Below are 21,515 nucleotides of genomic sequence, written 5' to 3'. Positions count from 1 at the left end.
TGAAAAAAAAAGAAAAATCCTGTCAGAGCCAGGAGGAATTCAGCACAACAGCATAACTAGCTGACTCCACAGGAGCCTGAAGCAGCAGACACCAGACCACCAAATGCACTGCTATGAATGATGAAACCAGCCTTCAGGAGAACCTGGCTCCTCAACAGGATGAACAAAGGGTAAAAACACCAGGTCGGAGACAGCAACACAAAGATTTAATGTGGTTTTGCTGGCCCACAAGGGAAAAAAATGAAACCAAGAAAGGCCTGGTATAATTAACAAGATTAAAGGGGGATTTAGGATCAGGACAGAAAAGCAACAGGCCAGATTGATCCTTACAGGATTAAAGCTGGAATCCTACTAAGAGTCCAGTGGTTGAGAGATCAACGCAGTGTAATGGGATTAAATCAACATCAGCTTTTGTTTTTACACAACTGAACCTCCAGTGCCTGTACTTTTACTACTTCAGATAAGCAGCAGAAAAGTTCACTGGTACCCAAAAATAACTGGGGCACAAGACAGCCAAGCACTTCTCCTTTGGCCCTCTCAGGCAGAAGAGCAATAGGTAATGCCACCTTCAGAAACAAAGAACAAAAAAATTGTGGTTTATTACAAATTGTCCAAAAAGCCAAGAAAGCTGAGGATTTACCAAAGTCTGTGCTCTGGCCAGCTCTAAATTAACTGGTATCAAGTGTGATGGGATCACCGCAGGCCTGATGGATGGGGAAAGCAGAAGGACAGTCCCAGCTGCAATCAGACATGCTGCCAACGGGCAATTGGATTTTGATATTGTCTCTTGCCGGCGAGGAACAAAGGGCGCACTATACTCTGCGGAACATATCAGCAAACACATTTAAGACAAATTGTCGCATGTCCCCATCACACAACAATATCCAAGAATTACAAAAGTGAGAAAAGCCTCTTTCAGCATGTATCATTTGCATTACAGCTGGTGCAACACATGCAGGCCAGCTGCACCTCTGTTCCCCTGCCCCGAAATTTCCAAAGCTTGTCGGTAATTTGAGTTGGTAGCAAGGGGGAGGGGGAGAGGGAAACAGGACAAGGCTAGATATTCTTTCTAGATATGTAAGCTATTTTTAAAGTTTTTAATTCTTGCAGGAGAGAAAACCATGCATGTTTAAATGAGAGGGTATCCATCACCACCCCACTTGGTTGAAAAGGCAAGGGGTGTTTATTGCACACCTGTTCACAACAGCTAAACAGCTGCATTGAAGAGGAACATTCCTTATGCAAGGAAAAAGCATTAAAGCATCTCATATTTCTACAACACTTCTCAGTCCAAAAGGTGTTTAAAAACAGCAGTTACATACACTGTATGCCCTCCACCGAAGTTTCTTCTGCAGAAGAAAAATTTCCCCAACACTAGAATTTAAAAATGCCAATACCACCCATTTCTTAAAAGATGTCACAGGCAGTAGCCTCACCTATGCTGAATGGGCTTCTCCTTTTCAGCTGGTTGGTCCAAAAAAAGTAATCACCATTCACTGCTCCTCCTCGCTGAAGCAGCAGCCAAAATCACAAATCCCAAGTGTAATAAATTGGGAGTTGGAGGAAATTACTGGAATGACTGCTGGATCCAACAGGCCTCAGAGCAAATGTGCTCTGCAGTGCTGCTGAGATGGTCCTCATGGACATACACATCCCACTTAGGCTGCACTTTCCTGAAGGATACTTTATCTTTACTCACAAGGTTTCTCCATCCAAAATGTCATGGATGTAAGCAGATATCACCATCATGATTGAGGGTGGAATGAAAAAGGAGGCCATTAAAACAGAAATGGAAAGTGAAAACATAGGAACAGGCAGTTCACACTGCACATTTTCTATATTCTAGCCACATATACATGGTTGAATTCCAGCATTTTTCTGCATTTAAGCTTTGTTTCAACACTAGATGATTTATAAATTATAAAAAAAAATGTACAGAGGAGTGCTCTATTATCATCCTGTGCCACCTCCTTAAATATGATGAATAATAATCCCCAAGAATATCTTTTTAAATTGTCATCTGGTCAAAATATTTTCACTTCATCGTTGTCTTATGTCCAAGATTCAATCAGAGCATTGTGTGGGGGACAGCATCTCTCATTTGAGGCAGGAGAAAAACTAACTGCCTTCACCCTGGATTAAGCTACAGACCCAAGAACCATCTGGTAAAAAACCAGCCAGCGCATTGTGCAGGCAGTATATTAGTCATGAGACACAGGACTCTGAGAACAATGAAACCTAAATTTAAGGGACAGACGAAGGAAACTTAATTACTTGTTTAAGCTTCTTCACAGCTTTGAGGAATCTCTAACATTTTTAGCAAAAGAATTTAGCACTGGAGGGCACAAAGCACATCCTCAATGGATTTCTTAATTTTCTGCAAGCCTGTTTTCACTTCCAGTGTGGAACAATCTGCAGTGGTCCATCAGCACAGCTTGCCTCTCCAGTTCATGGCTGCAGGGTGAAGGCTGCAGGCTGCCTTGGGTATGGGGTACCATCCAGAGCCACAGTACTTCAGAGTGCAGTTCCTTCTCAAAACTGACAACTCCATACCGAGAACATTTTGTCTGACCCCTCTACATCACTCAAGCTCCTGCTGTACCCAGCAGCCCTCACTGAACGACGAAGGGATCTTTTCCAGCTAATTGCATAAGCTGTCCAGTCTTACTTTTACACAGTTGCTACCCTAGTGACTGCTTAGAGCTGTGGCAAAAAAGCTACTCCAATTCAGGTCCACTCAGAGACCTTTCCCATACCACTGCCATTACCTTGGGGGTTAAGACAGCTCTGATAGGCTGGAAAGTTGGCTGTACAGAAACCTAATGAGGTTCAACAAGGGCAAGTGTAGGGTCTTGCACCTGGGGAGGAATAACCCCAAATATAGGACCTACTAGAGAGCAATTCAGCAGGGAAAGACCTGGGACTCTTGGTGGATGACAACTTGACCGTGAGCCAGCAGTGTGGCCTTGCAGTCAGAAGGGCCAGTGGTATCCTGAGGTGCATCAGGAAAAGTGTGGCCAGCAGGTCAAGGGAGATGATCCTCCCCCTCCTACCCTGCCCTAGTGAGGCCACACCTGGAGTGCTGTGTCCACTTGTGGGCTCCACGTTTCAAGAAAGACAAGGAGATACCACAGAGGCTCCAGAAGAGGCCACAAAGATGATGAGGGGTCTGGACCATCATGTATGAGGAGAGACTGGAGGAGCTGTGTCTGTTAAGTCTGGAGAAGAGACAACTGAGAGAGGATCTCATTAACACCCTTAAATATCTGAAAGGCAGGTGCCAAGAGGTTGTTGCCAGACTCTTCGGTGGTGCCCAGTGACAGGATGAGGAGCAATGACCATAAACTAAAACACAAGAAGTTCCACTTCAGGATGAACAAGAACTTCTTTACATTGAGAGTGGCAGAACACTGGAACAGGCTGCCCAGGGAGGTGATGGAGTCTCCCTCTCTGGAGACATTTGAAATCATCCAGACATGTTCCTATGTCACCTGCTTTAAGTGACCCTGCCTTGGTAAGGGGATTGAGCTAGATGATCTCCAGAAGTCCTTTCCGACCCTAAGAATTCTGTGATTCTGTGATCTGTCACTAATGGAATTAAGATTAGCAAATAAGCACCATGTGAAGTGCAGGAAACACAGATGTTCAGTCTCAAATTGCTATTATCTGCACTCTCCCTCAAGCTTTCAGCTGGAAATCATGATGGCTGAGGTTTATTCTCTCCTTATTCGCTTATGGTTTGTTCTCTTTCTTCCAAGATAAACAGGCTGTTTTGTGAAAAACTAACTTAAACAGGACCCAGCCCCTGTCAGTCTTCCAAGACTTGGACAGGCTTACAGCAAACAGAGTCCCCCATGCTCATCACTGTTTGGACAGGTGGGAATACAGCAGTCAGGCAGAAGAGCCACTGGAGAAATTCACCAACTGAGCAAGCCTACATCCCCCTAACTCTTTTGTTTAGACTCATCAGGGAAGGGAATTCTTGAACATGATGGCAACGTGTTGTACCCCTGATTTACATGAAACCAGATAAAATCACCAGCCTACAAAATAAAGCATCCTGATCCTGAATCTTCATCTTCTGAAGGCAGTACCTTAATCTGAAATGGCTTGTCTTTTTGAACTGCACTGGGCTTTCTTGTCTCAGTAGTGACCTTGGCATCTTCCACAATTACAGAACTTGCAAGAACATGGAATCGGAAAAGATCACCTGGATTATCAACTCTAGTCCTCTAATAACACAGGCAGTCACATTATACAACCTCTTTCATACATTCTGTCTTTCTTTCTCTGTTTCCCAAATCTCCAAAGCTTGTATAAAAGCCTCGATGCAAATAGATGCAAGTGGCTTTGTCACACAAAGCCCCAGAGGAACGCAATGCAGACATCCCCAACCCAGCTGTGCACAGAGCAGCTCAAGTGTGGAAGCAGTATAACCATGTTCATGAGGTGCTGCACCAAAGCTAATAAACCTTATCGAGCAGCAGAACTCATTATCTCAGCTGCAGTGCTGGACAAACATAACTACATTACTTCTGGATTCAAGCTGCTACGTATGCATGCCACAGTATGGCACCGCAGGGACTTGCAGGCTGGGGAATCAGCTTACAGGCTACTAGCTCGAGGATTTTCGCATGAGCTCCATTTTATGATTTTCCAGGGCTTTCCTGCTCCAGAGCAAGAATCTAAGAATCAGTGTTTATATTAACACAAAATGTCTTTTAACGTACTTGCAAAAATTCACCGAGACCTGACTTCTAACATTCATTCAGGAAAACCTTCCTCCATCCTCACAGCCACAGCCTCCCACAGGCAAGCCCATCTCCACCTCTCTCAGCACTGACCATGCCACACACGCACCTTCCACACACAGCACCTCAGCATTCTCCCTCCCGTCAGAGCTTCGGGTGATGGATGACGTGTTCATCTGCCATGCCTACCAAACAGGTTCCAGCCAAAGACCTAGAGGCACAGCTAGACTTCCCCAGCAAGAGCTGCCCCAGGCTTGGCACCAGAACAGAGCAGGGAGGTGGTTTTCCCTGGATAGCCACTTGTTTAGCTGCTATCAAACGCATGCTTTGAAACCCACGGTGCAATGTCCATACTTTTCACTGGCAGTAGCTACCTCTCATGAAAAAACACCAAACAAATAATAGAAAGACCTGGCGTGAGGAAGAGCTCGTTGCTAAGACTCAAGTTTGGCAGCAGAGTTGGGTTTCCAATCCCTTGGTGGTAAAGCTGATGAGCTCGGAGCCTGGAGGGAAAAATTATTCCAGTGAATGCAAAGAGAGACTTTTAAGTGACAAAAAGGCAAGTAAAAGACAGGTCAGGAAGAAAACCAAGAAGAAAATTCAAAATGAGCTTGGCAAGCTTACTAGCACTATTCTTTCTGCATGGTAATTAGTGGGTCTAGGTAAGATCTTCACTTTCACAGGGCTCTAGAGAAAGAATTCATTTCTAGTTGCAATAGGCAGCCAGCCCTCTCACAAACACTCAGCATGTACTCTGTATACGGCTGTGAGAAATGAGGAAATTATCCATACCCACTATAAACAGAGCAATGAATCCATTGCTTCCCTACCAGAAGCCTAGCAACAGCATGGACCTCCCTTACCTTGGTCCCTCCTGCCTTTGATAGTTTCAGCTGTCTTTGAGCACAGGCGAAGGATGATTGATAAATTGCTTCATAGGGCTGCTGCCCCTTCCCTTCAACCTTTCTTGTAACAATGGACCTCTAACAAGGCAACATTCATACATGCAACTCTCAGAACACATCATGCTCTTTTAGAAAATACTTGGAATGAAATGACTCTAGATTATATCTCATGACTCACAGTACACAAAGATTCATCTGCTCATAAATGAAAAAAAATCGGTCTTTCTTATCCAGTAAAGGGTTGAATGCTTTTCCCACCTTCAAACCACTCTGCTCCTGGCTGTCACCAGCACAACACCTGCCCTGTGTTGTCATTACTGACCTCCCTCAATGCAAAGACCCTCTTGCCTTCATAGCCCAAATTACCCATGTCCCATTTAGAGAACTGATGACTAAGAGCTCTCTTGAGCAATTCAAGAGTCCAGACAGCTGCACACAAATGGGAATGAGTGAGAGAAGAGACAAAACTAGAGTTAGATGGTCCCCCAGAAACAAAACACTTGCCTGCAACAACAGAACTTCTATATGGACCTCCTATACATAAGGCAAATACCCACCCTGAGTTTCAACACTGACAATGCACTCGAATGGTTTGCAACATCAGAGAGATTATCATACCATCTCTGCCTCAGAAAGACTTTATACAACTGCATCCTACACAATAAAAGTGTTAAGATAAATAGCCTCTCTTGATATTTAATGGCACAGATAGTCTGCCGCCTTCTCTTCACTCACAATGCCAAGCATTAGGTCATCACAACAGATATTTTAAGTTTCCTACTCTCCAGCTCTCCACAGCCCACAACCTCCTGCTGTCTACAAGGCTCTCAAATATTTAAGAGTATCCTGCAACAAGTTTCACCCGCGGGAATACAGTTCAGCAAGCAGGAATGTCAGACTGAACCAAGGCTACACCACCACTTCATTCCAGAGACAGCATTATAATCAGGGACTGATGTTGCAGGTAGCCTGTATGTCTGGGTTCAGTATCCATCCCACACCACAGCTGCAGAGGAAGGTGTGTTCTCCTTTTTATTTTACTATTTGTCAAACCTGACAGCACTCAATATTGCACAATCTCTTCAAAGAAGATAATTTTGTAACATGCACCCCTGGGGGGGTGGGGGAGAAACATTACGGTTGCTGTGGGAATCTTAATTCTGGATTTCAGGAGTTGCATATTTAAAACCTCAAATTTAACATTGCATTAATGTAGCTTCATGCATTGAATTAAGGAATGACTCAGTACAAATCTTCATGCATCTACTGAAGCCCTGACATTCCAAGGACAAGAGGCACAGAGCAGAAAAAAAGATAGCACAGGCAACGAGAAGAGAATGAGAGGCAGGGGGGAACCTGTGAGAAGGGAAGCAAGAAACTGGCACAGCAGAGGCACAACAAACCCCACACAAAACCAGATCTGTCAGGCAAGGCTCCTTGTTCTCATCGCTAAAGGTTATGTAGCCTGTCAGGATAAAAAGAGCTTAGAGCAGAGACACAAATGGGCACAGAGGAAAAGGTCCCTGAAAGGTCCAAGGAGGAGCAGATTCCCCGAAAGTAATAGTGCAACCTGTACTTAGAAGGGAAAGATCATACCCAGATAGCAAAAATTCACTAATTTTTTTTAATTATCATGGCGCAGTGCCCAGATGATGCCTTTAAAACCCCTTCAGCTATTCAAGCATTTAATATTTATTTTCCCCATTTCTCTGAAGTTAAACTGCAATGCAAACACAGCAGTAGTGCTGCCTGAAGTTTAGGGTGCAGGCAGAAGCAGCAGCCCATGGGGTTCATCCATTGGCAAGCATCCCAAAACTCAACCCTCTTTTAAGAATCCAGGTCAGTGCTTCACCTTTTGGGGCCAAGCAGGTCTTCAGGCAGGCCAACACCTCTATTTTATACTGGAGTGCTCACACACCCCTCAGCACAGGAGGTGAGACAGCAGGGCAGCTCTCCTCTGCTCCCACACTCATCCTCCCCATTCCAGCAGAGTAAGGAACATCTCCATTGTTTATTCCTTATCTAAGATCAGCAGCAGCATGGCTGAATTACTTCTCCTCTCACCCCACCCACCAAACCAAGCACAAATCTCAGCTGAGCCATGGGGCCTGCCCAGTCTTTCTGACTAAAAACCAGCAGCCCCAGTGGGGTCCCACACACCAGGCTGTGGCCAGGGGCTGAGTGGACAAGGTGGACGTGCCTGCCAGCAGAGCCTGCTGGATAAAATCAGGCAAGTGTGCATACCCCTGCGCAGAATCAAGTTACCCTGCAACAAAGATAGTGTGTGTATGTGCAAAGGAGGGAAGGCAAATCCTTCTGCCTGGCTTCCAAGGCTTGCTTTGTTGCTAAAATAAACCAGTGTTTGTTCCTGGGAATGATGGGGAGCCGGACTCAAAGCAGCCAGAGGCAGAGAGAGCCCCCACATTCTGAGTTACAAACACGGGGTTTTTTTAAAACAAAATGAAACAAAAACTTGGGACCCAATAATTCTTCACTTCACATATCAAGGTAGGGAAACCCAAGGGCAAACTGCTGATCTCAAGGGTGCTCAGGAGCAGACAAAACTACACGTTGATGACTGAGCAGTCTACGACCTGACTGCTCCAAAGGAAATTCCAGTCCTTGCTCAAAGGCTGAAAATATAAATGCCTTTGTATAAGCTATAACTTTACTTGCTGGATCTATATAACACTTCACACATGTTTTTCCTGACATTATTTTCCATACTCCACCAGAAACTTGAGTAACTGTGCCACTTCTGGAAAAACAACCTTGCATCCAGCTTTTCTCGAAACAGCTTCTCCCCCCCTTCCCCAAAGTCCCAAACTGCAAAACTATCTAACCCCTTCCTGCTCCTCTCCTAGCCTTCAGTGACTTACAGATCTCTTTCAGCAGCACTCCTCCACTACCTGGGATGTCTCTCAGTAACACCAAAAATCCAATAAAGCAGAGGCACATGGGAAAAAAAAAAAATATATATATATACACACAGAGGTCTCTCAACTGGCAGACAGTGAGCAGCATTATACCAAAAATTTTGTCTCCAAGGCACCTGCCCAAAACTGTTCTCTCCAGAGGAACGAGGAACTTATAACCACAGGAAAAGCCTGTTTGATACCCAGTTAATAGCACTTGCTCGGATATTATTTTTTACAAGGGAAAACTAGCCCACAGTGAGTAGAGGCTGCAGAGAGCTGAGCCCAAGAGTGAAGGCCGCTCACGTTAGTGCAGAGTCCTTCAGCTTTCCATTCCTTATATGTGCAAAGTGTGCAAGCCCTCGCACACGCTTCCTACTCACCCAGAGGTACATCATGCTAGCCTGGGTCCTTCAAACCCAGCAGTGAGATGATCCGGCAACACAAGAGGCACTTCAGTAAGACTGTCGAGACCGAGGTTGGTTGAGGGTGTTTTTTGGGTTTTTTTTCTCAAAGAAAAAAAATCCGAACGGCTCAGTTTGAGGCTTAGAAAGCGTCTCGCCTCCTCCACCCCCCTCCTCCAGCTCTGGCTGCTCGGCGCTCTTCTCTCGCACTTAATCTCTCCCTGGGAGTTCCCAGCCCCGTGTGTCTGTACTGGCGTGCACAGCACACACTCTGCATTCGCCTCCAGGGAATTTCTCTCTGTCATTCTGCTTCTAAAAACACAATCTCGGCCTCACAAGATTCTTGCAAGAGGCAGGGATGGGTGGGGTTAGTAATAAACGCAGCCCAGCTCGCAGTGCCGGAGAGCGCTTACTTTAGAAAAGGGATCTGTACGGTGAATGAGGCAGAGCACAGCCTTGTCCTCCAAGGTCACTGGGGGTGAGGACCCACTCCCCCCCACCCACTAATTGCTCCTCCAGGAATCATCTGCAGATGCAGGAGCCATGCAAGGTGCCACAGGCGGGTTCTGCACATCTTCACCCACCCCATTAGTCAGCACCCCAAATTCGGTCACAATTCGGTAGCTGTATTTAATCATGAACCACTGGCAGGCATCGAGGAGCACAGCTAAGGAGAAAATCCGTGTGTGCCAGCCCTGGAGCTCAGGAAAAGCAACCCCTGTCGACGTGAGCTGGGGGAAAGAAGCGACACAGATAAAGGGGTTAATCTGCTTTCGCAGGTGGCTCCACATGAGTATTTTACAGACTTGCATATCGCTAAAGGGAAAGCGGCAGCTGGCTCCGGTTCCTCGGAGTGTATCGGGTTCCCACTTGCCTGGAGGCAGCTTCCCCTCCAGTCTGACTGGGGTAAGTGTCCTCCCAGCCCTGCGCTCCCAGCCTGCTCCGATTTCAGGACTGCAAAGGGAAAGGGAAAGGCGCGCTGAGCAAAAGACAGTCGCGCCAGTTCCCTCGACAAGCACCAGCAAGCCTTTCCCCGCACGAGCAAATCCTCGTCCCATCCCCCGTGCCCGATGCCAGGATGAGTGTCACCTCGCATCTCAATCAGTTAAACCGCTCTTCCAAACTAGGAAAACGGGTTTCTCGCCCCCTTCCCACCTCAAAAGGAAGAATTGATTTCCTTTGCCAGGCTCCAAATGCTAAGTTAAATATGGCCTCATCTCAAACTGGGGGGAAAAAAATTTACAAAAAAAAAAAAAAAGTGTTTTCATTGAGGCACTGGTCTCCTTGGAAATGAGTTTTGAAGAAATATTTTTATCTCAGCTAAAGATATAGAAATGGTGCTATTCCACATATCACCTCTGCTTCCTCTACTTACAGATTACTTAAACGCAATCCAGCAGGCTTGGAGCAAAGCAAGCATCAGACTCCATGCAAGTCAAGCCCTGTCTACATGGGGTGACAAATGGATGGGCCTCCTGTCACAGCCAGCCCAGACACCCAGATGTCCTCCACACTCCCCTGGCTCCCCTAACCTTCAGCAAGCCACAGACACACCCCAGGGCAGGCTTGTCCCAGGAACAGGCCTGAACACATGGGATGCTGAAATAAATCCATGACTGTCACTGCAGTTCCATACAGAAACCTGGAGAAAAGGCTTATTGTCATTACCAGGATATAGCAGCCAGAGGGATCTGCTAGTTTAAGACAAGCAAGACGACACTCAATTTTCCAGCTTGGAAAACCCAAGCCCTGCTGCTCGGGGAAAGGAGCAAGAGCTCCTCCAGAAAGCTGGGATTGCACAGGGTTGTTCCATTATGGCATTGCTCAGGTCTTCCCATCTGCTCTCACCTTTTTGCACAATGGGTCAGGTTGAGAGTGTGAAAAGCAATGTTCCTAAAAATCACTTCTTGCACCAAAGCCTATGCACCACCATCTCCAAAGAGTGAAACATGTGATCCATAAACCTGTTCTCAAAGGCTCTGAGAGGAGTGAAACAGCAGCAATGCTGACATTTGCATCACATTTAGACACTTCTGTTAACATCTCTGCAGCAGGGTCACACCAGCAGCAGCAACTAGTTCAGCCAGCCTGCAGACTGAAGCAGATATTTCTGCACCAGATAACCTTGATGGCATTTTCAAGGTTTTCTTCTGATGCAGAATCACAATTCAAAAATGATCCTATGGTCATTTTAATGAAAACTGAGATTGCTCGTGTGCAGGGGAGAAAGTGACAAGACACGTGGACCAGGTGAGCAAACCCAAATAAACCTGCTTCATATGTATTCCAATAAAAGACTTGAAAAGGATGAGTCTTAAAACTATGCTGGAAAGTTATTAAAAACTTCCCTAATTAAACAAAAAGGAAAAAAGGAAAAAATTCTTCCCCTTCTTCTCCAAGCTCTCATCCTTTAGGCTACCTTCAGGGAAAGAAAATAAAAACTTTCAGAATAAGCCTATTCCTTAATTTTAACAACCAGGACTTTTTACAAATCATCCCAGTCAACAACTGAGACTTGTTACAAATCATCTCAGCAACTCCACATCACGCAGGTCGCATTCAACCTCCAAATCAAAACAAGACCCATGAACCCTCCGTGAATCATCCAAATACTGCCTGGAAATTTATTGGCCATTGTTCCTACAAGGCCACCACCTCTCCATGGAAAGCACAGGGGAAGATTACTGAGAGCAGCAGACTTCTGGTGATGTAATACCTTTGTCCTGGAGCAGGAGCCCTGTTTGATGAACTGCAAGAGCAGGTTTCTCAACACCCAATATTCTCAAGCAGCGAGAGGAATACCCGACGGGTCAGGAAATGAGGCTGTGGGATGAATTGAGAGGCACCACCGCCCTGCTTCAAGAGAGCTGCTGCTGCCCAGAGGTTCAATCCAGCACTAAGAACATGAAGTGCATGCCCACAGTTGCAGAACTGGTAGCCATTTTAGCCTCAGATTACAAGCAAGAAAAAGATTTGGCTTGGCTGATACAATCATGGTGGTGGGGAGAACAACTAGATGAGTTATTAGCCCTTCTTTATGCTTTTTTTTTTCCCAGATTTTTCAACTACATTAGCTGATATATAAAAAGTACCCATACAAGATATTTCTTTCTGAAAAATCTCTTCCAAAAATAATCTCTAAGGAGCAAGAGGACAACAGTATGTCAACGCATCTTATTCCAGAAAGACAAAGACAGACATGACTAAGACAGGCTTCTGACACAGGTAGCTAGGATCCTCTGCAAATGCTTTGCCATAATCCCAACCACAGTGGTTTACAGGATACGTGTCAGGGAATTTGGAAAGGCTGCTGTGTGTGGAAATACACATTATCTCTTTGGGATCTTTCATGTCTCAAAAAGGATTAAAAGCAGGAAGAAGAAGATTTTTAAATTAATATATACCAAGCTATGAGAAAAATGTTCAGAGAGCTGTAGCCTAGCGAAACATTGGTCCCTCTTCTCTGATGGGAGGCTGTTGTGTAAATCAAAGTGAAAGGGGAAGAAAGCAGTCTGAAAATACTTTAATGCTTGTTAGAGAGGTAAGGAAGGTCTTAGCAAGTAACAAAAGGGGAAAGAGAAAAAAGGGAGCAAGTAACCACCTATTTAATATTGTAGAAAGGTATTTGGAAAAGTAAGAGACATTGGTAAAAGTAAAAAAAAAATCCACCTGCTTCTGTACAAGTATCAAAAGCCTTAATTAAATATAAGAATTATTGTGGCTACTCAGTTATGTGCATAAATTCAACCCAAATATACTGCTGGTGTGTAAGTTTCAAAATAGCCAAATGCTTAAAAAATAATTTACAGAAAGTTCTAGCCTATTTAGGAAAGATCTGAGTGGGCAAACAGGGAATGGGCACAGCACAGCTTCAAACAGACGTTATCTGTTCCTAGCTGATTGTGTCTCAGAGGCATATGATTTCAAATGCTCATGGATTAACATTCTAGCAGATAAAGCTCAAGACAGGGTACGAGCTGGTGTGTGTGCTACATGCTACAAAATCATTTTAGATAGCACACAGGATGAGTGGCTAGATGAGCACCTCTTCATAACAGAGGGAAAATCCCATCTGATCATCTGGAATTTTTAATACAACAACACTCGAGGGAGGCATAGGGGGGCTAGTGTCAAAGAACACCCTCCAGACTGCTAAATTAGAGAAAACAATTTCTTAGTTCAAGAAGTGTTACACTGAAAATGAATAACTCCATATTAGATTCCATCTTGACAGAAAAGAGCAATCAATCGTAAAAATAGAAATTAGCGGTAGCTTAGTTAAAATGATTGTGACAATTGCATCTGGATATGATATGTGTAAGGAGAATAGAGACCAAAGCAATGCACCTACGTACATACTCAGCACTCGAGTGGGACCAGAGGTACAGTGGCATATTTTTCCTAGACAGACAGATTGCTTATTGGGCTTCCCTGTCACATCCCCGCACTTGAACACTTGTACATATTCTAGCAAGTGAAAAAAAAAAAAAAGAAAAGCTGAGAGAAGAAAATAGAAAGGAAATTAGAAAGGGAAAAAATAAAATTTACAAGGGAATCCTAGCGACAGGAGGTAAAATCCATAGTCAGAGCTGGAAGATGATAATGTGTTTTTTAAAGCTACTCAAGAATAGAAACCCCAGCAACTGCATTGATCTGCTACTGTGTAGGAAAGGTAGAAACATTCCCAATACTGAATAAAGAGCCAAAGGATTCAATACGTATTTCTGTTCTATATTTGGAGAAAAGTCAGCTGTTGCAGTCTGTGATAACAAAATGCCTTCCATTCCAGCAGTAACTAAGGAAGATGTTCCAACAGCTACCCAACAAACAGCTCTGTGGCTCTCTTATCTAGCTCAAGCTTGCAAACAAAAGGGATGCAACCAGATAACAAGTGGGCTTTAACCAAACCACAGCTGTGAAGATATTTACATGTGGACACTCGGGAAGGTGTGCAGTCTGCTTTGAACTGCATCACCTGCACTTGGAGCTCTAACAAGCCCTAACTACAGCACTAACATTAAACCTGCCATAAGACCAAAAGTACAACTCTGATGCAAAAGACCAAATGCAGGTGTTTCTTGGAGTCCATTATTATTGAAGCCTTGCTGCTGCTCACTGAGCTTGTCATACCAGAAGGCTGCACCAGGAAAGCAATGCTACTGATGAAGGCATGAGATGGCAGCAGGTTGAAGAGGGAAATTTAATTTCAAACTGAAGGAAAGCAGTTGCTCTCACAACCAACAGCCATGCTGAGCATCCACATTTTATGCAGAACTGGATTCAGACTGAGGATGAAGATTCATTGTCCTACCATGGCAAACATTTCAAGAACCATCTACAAAAGGTCTGACTGGAGATTGGAACAGCAACATGCTCTGTGGCACCCAGAGGGAAGTTTCTCCAACTCAGTGGCTGCTTTCCATGGCTTATCTGACTCCAGCAGAAAGTCCCAGGAAGAGAACAGGGGAATCAGACTCCTGCTAGTCGTGGGTTTGGGCATGCCTTGTGTCTTGGGGGTTTTTATTTGGTTTGATCGGTTGATTTTTATTTGGGGTTTGTTTTGGCTTTTTTTGAAGAAGATTAGAGATGGGCTGGAAGCTATCTGGGGAGAGGCACAGAAGGCAGCCCTGGGCACACATGCAGTTCCTATGGAGATAAGAGGATCTTTTCTTTGAGGTTGGTTTGCTCCTTTGGGTGCCGCTGGAGACTACCCTGGCAGCAGAGTACTGCTCGTTTGTGAGACTGCCTCTGCTCAGGATCCTGGATTATCTCTGATTATCAGAATTTCTGAGCCACAAGGTAGATTTCCTCTCAACATCCAACAGGACTCCAGGAAGCCTCACTCTGCATTATCCTGTGTATGAAAGGAAGCAAGAATACAAAGTGCATACAATAAATCACCCAGAAAAATACCACAATCCCTTTCAGATGTTTTGCCAAGCAAAGAAGCCAAACATTGGCATATTAAAGAAAAAAAAAGCCATTTTGTTATAGAGCAACCCATTTCATTACTGGAAAACTGGATTCCCTGCTTTCTCTTCTAAATATATGGTACAGCAGGAGGCTTTGGAAAAGAGACTACTTATTTAAAAGCAAACTATCAAGGGCTAGTTTATCTTCCACAAAAAGCAGAAAGCCTGAAAAAATGAAACACCTTGACATGCAAACACTCCCAACAATTTTTAAGGACTGTCCTGCTACTGACTTATCATACTAATTAAATTTAAGTCCCTAAATAAACTTCAGGAGATCTCAATTCACAGGCTTATCATTTAAGTACATAGGGGAAAAAAATGGATACCAAGGAAAGCTTTTTCAAGTTTGTTTGGGATTTTCCTCTCCTCACAACTATGCTCAAGAGCACTATTCTGGAAGGCACAGTCAATTCTTCAAGAGAAAAAGCTCAGTAACTAGGAAAGGTACTTTGCTGAAAACATGTACCCAAAAATAAACTTTTACATTAAAACCAAGAACACCCACATGAACAAAACTAAATTGTGAAGCCAGAGAATTCAAAGTTAAGCACTCAAGAACATGCAAGCATTTAGATGTAAGGAATTCTCACAGCTCCGGTTTGGGCATTCATCTGCAGGAGCAGAATGACTATGCAGCCACTCCCAAGATACAGCAAACATGAGTTTGGGCAGCCAAGTGGGAATTTCCATGAGTTATACTTGTCAACCTTACCACAGTGGACCAGGAGTGAAGTCTGTGATCCTCCAATGCCTTCTGAGGAGAAGCTAGCAAGCTGAACATCTACAGAAGAAAAAGCTTCTCTGCTGCTGTATTGCCACTCTAGGCTTGATTTTCAAGCTGTATCTTCTGCATTCTGTCACACATGGATCTAGTCTGAAGTCCATACTGAACTGGCATATAGCAAATACATTTAGATACTTGTAAGAGGGAAACAGAATAAGCTCCAACCCTGGTATTTAAATATATCCTTTTTTTAATTTAGTTAGTAACTGCCTTAATATCTTCATGAAGGAAAAAAAGTTTGATTTCCTTTCAATTTTTCTATGAAGTAGCAGAAAGCTATTACAGAGCATCAAATTTCAACAAAAGTCTATTTTTAGTGTCAGATCAGGAGTACAACATCCAGTTGAACTGATAAAGGACAGAAAGATTCTCTGTGCCCTAGACTTATTTGTCAGTGCTAAATAGGGTATTCTTTGGTTGTGGGTTTTGAAGAGGAAGCCATAAATTAAAAAAAAAATGCAATTTAGCTCCTACATCAACAACTCATCTCCTCATAGTCCACAAGGGAAGTTATACTGAAGGATGAACTGATAGCATCCAATTCAAGGTGTGAGATTTCAGGTGGCAAGAGAGAAACTGCTTCCAAAACCTCATCAATGGAGCTGCAACATCATTACACCATTTTTTTTTGTCTCTGTGCTTACCACAGCACCATATCAGCGATTCATCAGCACAGCAACACCCCAGCAAATTAAGAAAGGGTATGAAGATAAGAGCATTGTAACAGTAGGGAAAGGGGAAGACAGGGCATAGCTCTCTTCCCTGGACCACAAAAGGATTTATCAATATGATGGTACTTTGGTTTAGGTCTGTTGATGATAAAGGAGAGTACAGATGGAAAGTAATACCATCCTGCAGAAAAGGACTCCTCCTGGCTTGTTTGTTCAGAGCAAGGTTAACAATGTTAGTGAGTTATTCAGGAAGTAATGGATACCTTCTTGCCCTGAGCAAATTCCTTTTCAATAACAGTAGTATTTTCCTAGGCAATACAACTATATCAAGGTATAATGGCTACTATATTTATCTACAGAGGCCCTGTACTGCTGGGATCTAATTTACTATGGCTTAGAAAGCAGTTTACAAATCCTGGGATAGTAAAGTTGCTAGAGAGAGGAATAAAATTCTATCCTTTATTGCTTGGTTTGAAAACAGGGTTTTAATGTCCCTTTTTAAGAGTATAAAATGCATTCTCTCCAACTTAGAAAGACTCAGAGACTAATAAACCCCAAAAGTAAACTGTAAATATACCTATGAGATGGAAGAAATCAGGCAGCAAATACTACATTCTGCCCTTTTTTTTTTAATCCTTATTGTCATAGCTGCTTTATTTCCTCTCTCATTCAAATAACATTCTTTCATTTGACCCTCTGAGAAGAAAAATAATCCATGACTTTACCTAGCAGCCTTACATACCTAATGAAGACAAAATAGCTGAATGCCTGAAATACGGCTTCAGCGTGGGAAACGGCACAAGGATATAATCAGCAGAGAAGAAAGGAATGACTGCAGCTAATGAAGAGGTAACACCAATAAACACTGAATGACATCTCCTGAGAAACAACAAAACTGAATTGCTGAAAGACTTTGGTGGAACACAGCATCAAACGGTGATAAGTGTGGGTGGGTGGAAGGAGACCAAACACACGTGTCAGGGACTGCAGATACTTCCATTACGTAATGGGAGTAAGAAAACCCAGGCAAAAACGCCATTAGCAGAGCTAAAAGCAAAATATTTCAACAGGGGTATTGGCAGTTGTCAAGCCACATAAAGGAACAGCAGACAGTTCAAATGTAAAAGGCATTAATAAAGCATTAGAAAAGAGGTATAAATAGATATAAAACAGAGGAAGATTTCTAGATGACAGAAACGCTACTGGAAAATTTTAGTTATAGAATATAACATCCCCAACTTCAATTCACAGTGATCAGCAAAGGTCAGTTGTCAGAAATGCAATTCTGCTTCTGATCTCATTCTGAGCAAGGCCACCCTTAACCATACCTGTGCCACCACCATACCTTAACTATACCTGTGCTGGATTACTCTCATGGCTGCAGCAAACAGCTCCCTCCATCTGACTGGTCCCTTGGGGAATTATGAGCATAAAACAATTTAGAAAACTATGTGTCTGTAAAGACTGACTGCACTACCGGTCTTCCACTTTATAAACTAGAGAGAATCCATTCTTGAAAGTCTTTTTAGTATATATACTTAATATGGTGCTTCCAAGAGGCATACAAATAGATACTATGTGTATCTTTTACCAGGGCATTTTACCATTCTGCAAGTCTCATGCACCGAGTACTGAAAACACCCACAATTTGCAGCATGGGATGTCCCAACAAAGTGGCACTTGTGTCAATGGATGTACTTGCATCAGGAGGATTTCAGCTCTCACAGTAGCAGACCAGTTATAGATCTGATCTTCAGCATCACTGCAGTCACATATTGTGACTTTCCAACACCTTCAGCTGAGCTCACATCAAGGCTATTCCACCTTCCCTTCTTTCTCCAACACACATCCGCAACAACAACGAAAACCCACACCAACCCAAAAAATAAATAGTACTGTGAATTCCATTCTGCTGCATTGTCTGATTAAATCCTGGCAAAATTAGACTCTTCCATTAGAGGTTGAGTGCAACCTCCTCACTCTTCCAATCCCTTTCTACGACAGACAAATTGAATGAGTAGCAATTCACACTCGGTTTAGGTAAGTATGGTTTGAAGAAACTATGGCTAGTCAACACATGCATTTATTATGTACTAGGTCCTGTGTAATATAGTCTCATTTTATCTTAATCCAAATTTAAGATCTGAAGTGTAGCTATACTATCTGATAAGTATTGTAACTGCTAGAGAAGCTACTCACTTGGAAAACAAAGCAACAATATATTAAATTGTTCCCTGTTCCCAAATATCTAGAAAGCAGTGACTAGTTTTTTCATCCTTGTGTGACCTGATGAATGCAGGTTTCCTTTCAGATAAAGGCCTTGCTATGGTTATCTAATGCAAATGTCACTACAAACTGGATTAGAGACGCCCAGAAACCTCGAAATTCGTACATAGATAGTCAGCTGTATCCAAAGTCTAAGTCTGAAGGAAATCAAATGCTCCAAATTGTGCTTAATGTAGTTAACTTTGCCCTTTAGGTAGGATAAACCAGTAAGAACATATTACACAGTGATTAGATTAATTCTTGAGTGAAATTCAGATGGCTGGCTCTGTCTATTTCAAATTATTTCAGAGACGATCACTTTTCCCGTACTCTGCTCCACAGCAGTGCTCAAGAAAAACAGCAGTTCTCTGTCTGGGGTGAAGTTGACAGCAACTGGGGACAACACTGCTGTCAGAGTTCAGCTCCCAGTTCTGAAATGCCATTCTACTGGAAATACCAAGGAGCCTAAATCCGGCTACATATACCACGGGATGTAAAATATCTCTATCTCAGCTTTCAACAGAAAGCTCGAGTCTCATGACATTTACTCCTTTGGCCCCTGTCAGTCTTCCTCCAGACTCTGTGAAGGATCAGAGCTAGCTGCCATAAATGGTTGGAAAATTAGATGTTGTTCACCAAGCACTTGGAAATGAGCAGCACTGTTTTAGCTTAGGGGGACCATGGCAAGGAGCCAGGGTGACAGGTGCCCTAGAAATAAAGATGACGATCAAACTGTTGCCAACGTTAGCCACTGCTGTCCTCCTGACCTGTAAGAAAGGGTAGCCCTTGCTCTCCAGGTGTAGCAGGAACAATGGGCCAGAAAAGGCAAAGATGTGTTTGCTGGCAGTACCTGAAGTCTCTCCTCAACAAAATCCAGCTGCAAGGGAATTTCAATGGGTCTCATTAGATACAATCCCATTGCTAAACCTTCATTAGGCCTGGCAGCAAGCCAGCTTGGTGCTGCTGTGACATCAGAGTGCAGCTTGTCGAAATCCACAGGCACCAAGAGTTAAAAACACAGATTCCTCCTAAAACTGCCACAAGCTACAAACATCTTGTGTGGGCAGCAGCAGCAACTAAATCCACTCCCCAACAAATTGGCTGCCCTTTGGAAGCAGAGGTGGGAAGAGATAGACCACGGGGGACTACCCCCCCTCACGCCCAAGTAAATAGCATCTGCTCAGGTCTTTGGTTAAAACCTGAGATAGTTCTCATCATTTTATTGGCAGCCTCTGGAGACAGCAGCCTCTGACCTTTATCAGGAAGAGCACCCTTGTCCTCTAATCACAGACTTCCTGGAAAACGCAATCTAGTTGGCAATTTATACAGAATGGAAGGGTGGCGGGGGAAAAGCCTCCTAACATCAAATTACCACTGCAAGATTTTTTAAATACGTCCCCACCAAAATGCAGAATTCAAGCAGGCTCTCACAACCTATCTCACTCCCACAAGCATTATTTAACAGTTCTTACTAAAAAGATTTTTCTCACCTCTCCCTCCACCAAAAAAACCTGCTCCCCCCACCCTCAGTCTTGTTTTGCAGATGTTGCCTGCAGCAGCACAGCGTCTTGCTGTGGAAGCTTCAACACAGGTGTGCAGAGCGTGACCTGGGCAGAATTACATGTGCCATTTCCACTGGGAAATCTAAGAGACTTATTAAGCCAGGACAGTGCCGATTAATCTACTAATGGAATGAATCAAAAGTGTGTTCCTGGCCCTTTCCCTTTCACATCCCAAAACCTCGGGGGAGCTGAAACCATCTGGCAAATGCCTGCTCCGAGCAACATTATGCTACTGCTGGAAATACCTCTCCCTTAATACTAAGAAGAATGAAACCATCTTCCATCCACCAGCTATTCTCGGGAGCATCTGCGTAGCTCACTGAGGTAGGCTGCTTGCATGCAGCATCCTTGCCCAGCCAATGCAGAGCTGCTCACTCACCATGCAGGAGAAGTCAGCAGAACAGAAAGCAATCCCATTCATTGACTTGGGGTCCTGCTGAAGCGGCCAGAGAAGCAGCTGCTGTGCTCGGGGTGAGGCACTCAGGCTGCCCTCCCACAGCACATCCCAGCTGCAGGCAGGCACAAGCACAGTCCCTGCCCAGACTGAGGAAATGCTCCTCCTGAATCCTCCTCCTGAATCCTCTCAGTCCTCTCTTCATGCATGGGGAGTTGCAGGTAGTATAGCAAGGATGGGTTTGCTTACCTTAATTAAAAAATAATAATAATAACCTCTCTTCTAAACACGTTCGTAATGGAAATCTGGCCAAAAAGCTTAAAGGGAAATCAAAACATCAAACCAATCCAAGATTCATACATGATAGATATTATTACTGTGAGACAGAGCAAAAGACTGACTCAGAGATGATGAAGAATACCCTGCACCCTTTGAGTGATAAGCAAGCTCGGGAAGAAACAGAGCTGAGGCAGCTGTCACAAAGGAAGGATCTCTGGCACTTTTAAGATCATACAGGAGCAGAGGAACCTCCTATCTTACAATTTAGACACACACACAAAAAAAAAAACCCCAGAGAAAGGCCCAAGACAAGAGTAGTCATATGGCTGTTGGAATAATGTCAATGGTAACGACTGGGTTTTCACTGTCACAAAATAACACAAGTACAGGGCATGGGAGACAAGAGGTCCTTCATGCTCAGAGACAGCACAGAACATGTTTAGACAAACATCCATCAGGAATTGCCTAACTTGTTATTACAGACTCCTAGAAACTGGAACTCTGATCCCCTAAATTACCCCTCCACTACTTCATTACACAGAATCAGAAAATGTTGGTTTACCCCATAACATCCAATTTAAGCCTTTCCTGATACCAATTAAGCTGTCTT

General features: G+C 43.8%; 1 protein-coding gene across 21 annotated transcripts in view; it reads right to left on the bottom strand.

The window, feature by feature from the left end:
* Positions 1–21,515, bottom strand: part of RBFOX2 (RNA binding fox-1 homolog 2) — a 170,461-nt gene that overhangs the window by 103,905 nt on the left and 45,041 nt on the right. Inside the window, exon 1 of one of the 21 annotated variants that reach the window (XM_085048893.1) lies at positions 8,955–9,237. The exons of the other annotated variants lie outside the window; for them this stretch is intronic. Within the exon in view, the coding sequence (XP_084905019.1) occupies positions 8,955–8,969 (15 nt within the window). The 5' untranslated portion in view covers positions 8,970–9,237. Of the gene's footprint in view, positions 1–8,954; positions 9,238–21,515 lie in introns of those variants that run through there. 21 annotated transcript variants of the gene reach the window in all.

This window comes from Lichenostomus cassidix, chromosome 1Aa (assembly GCF_008360975.1).
Source record: "Lichenostomus cassidix isolate B80296 chromosome 1Aa, HeHo_3.0, whole genome shotgun sequence".
Classification (NCBI taxonomy): Eukaryota; Metazoa; Chordata; class Aves; order Passeriformes; family Meliphagidae; genus Lichenostomus; species Lichenostomus cassidix.
This window is presented reverse-complemented; position numbering and strand designations above follow the sequence as displayed.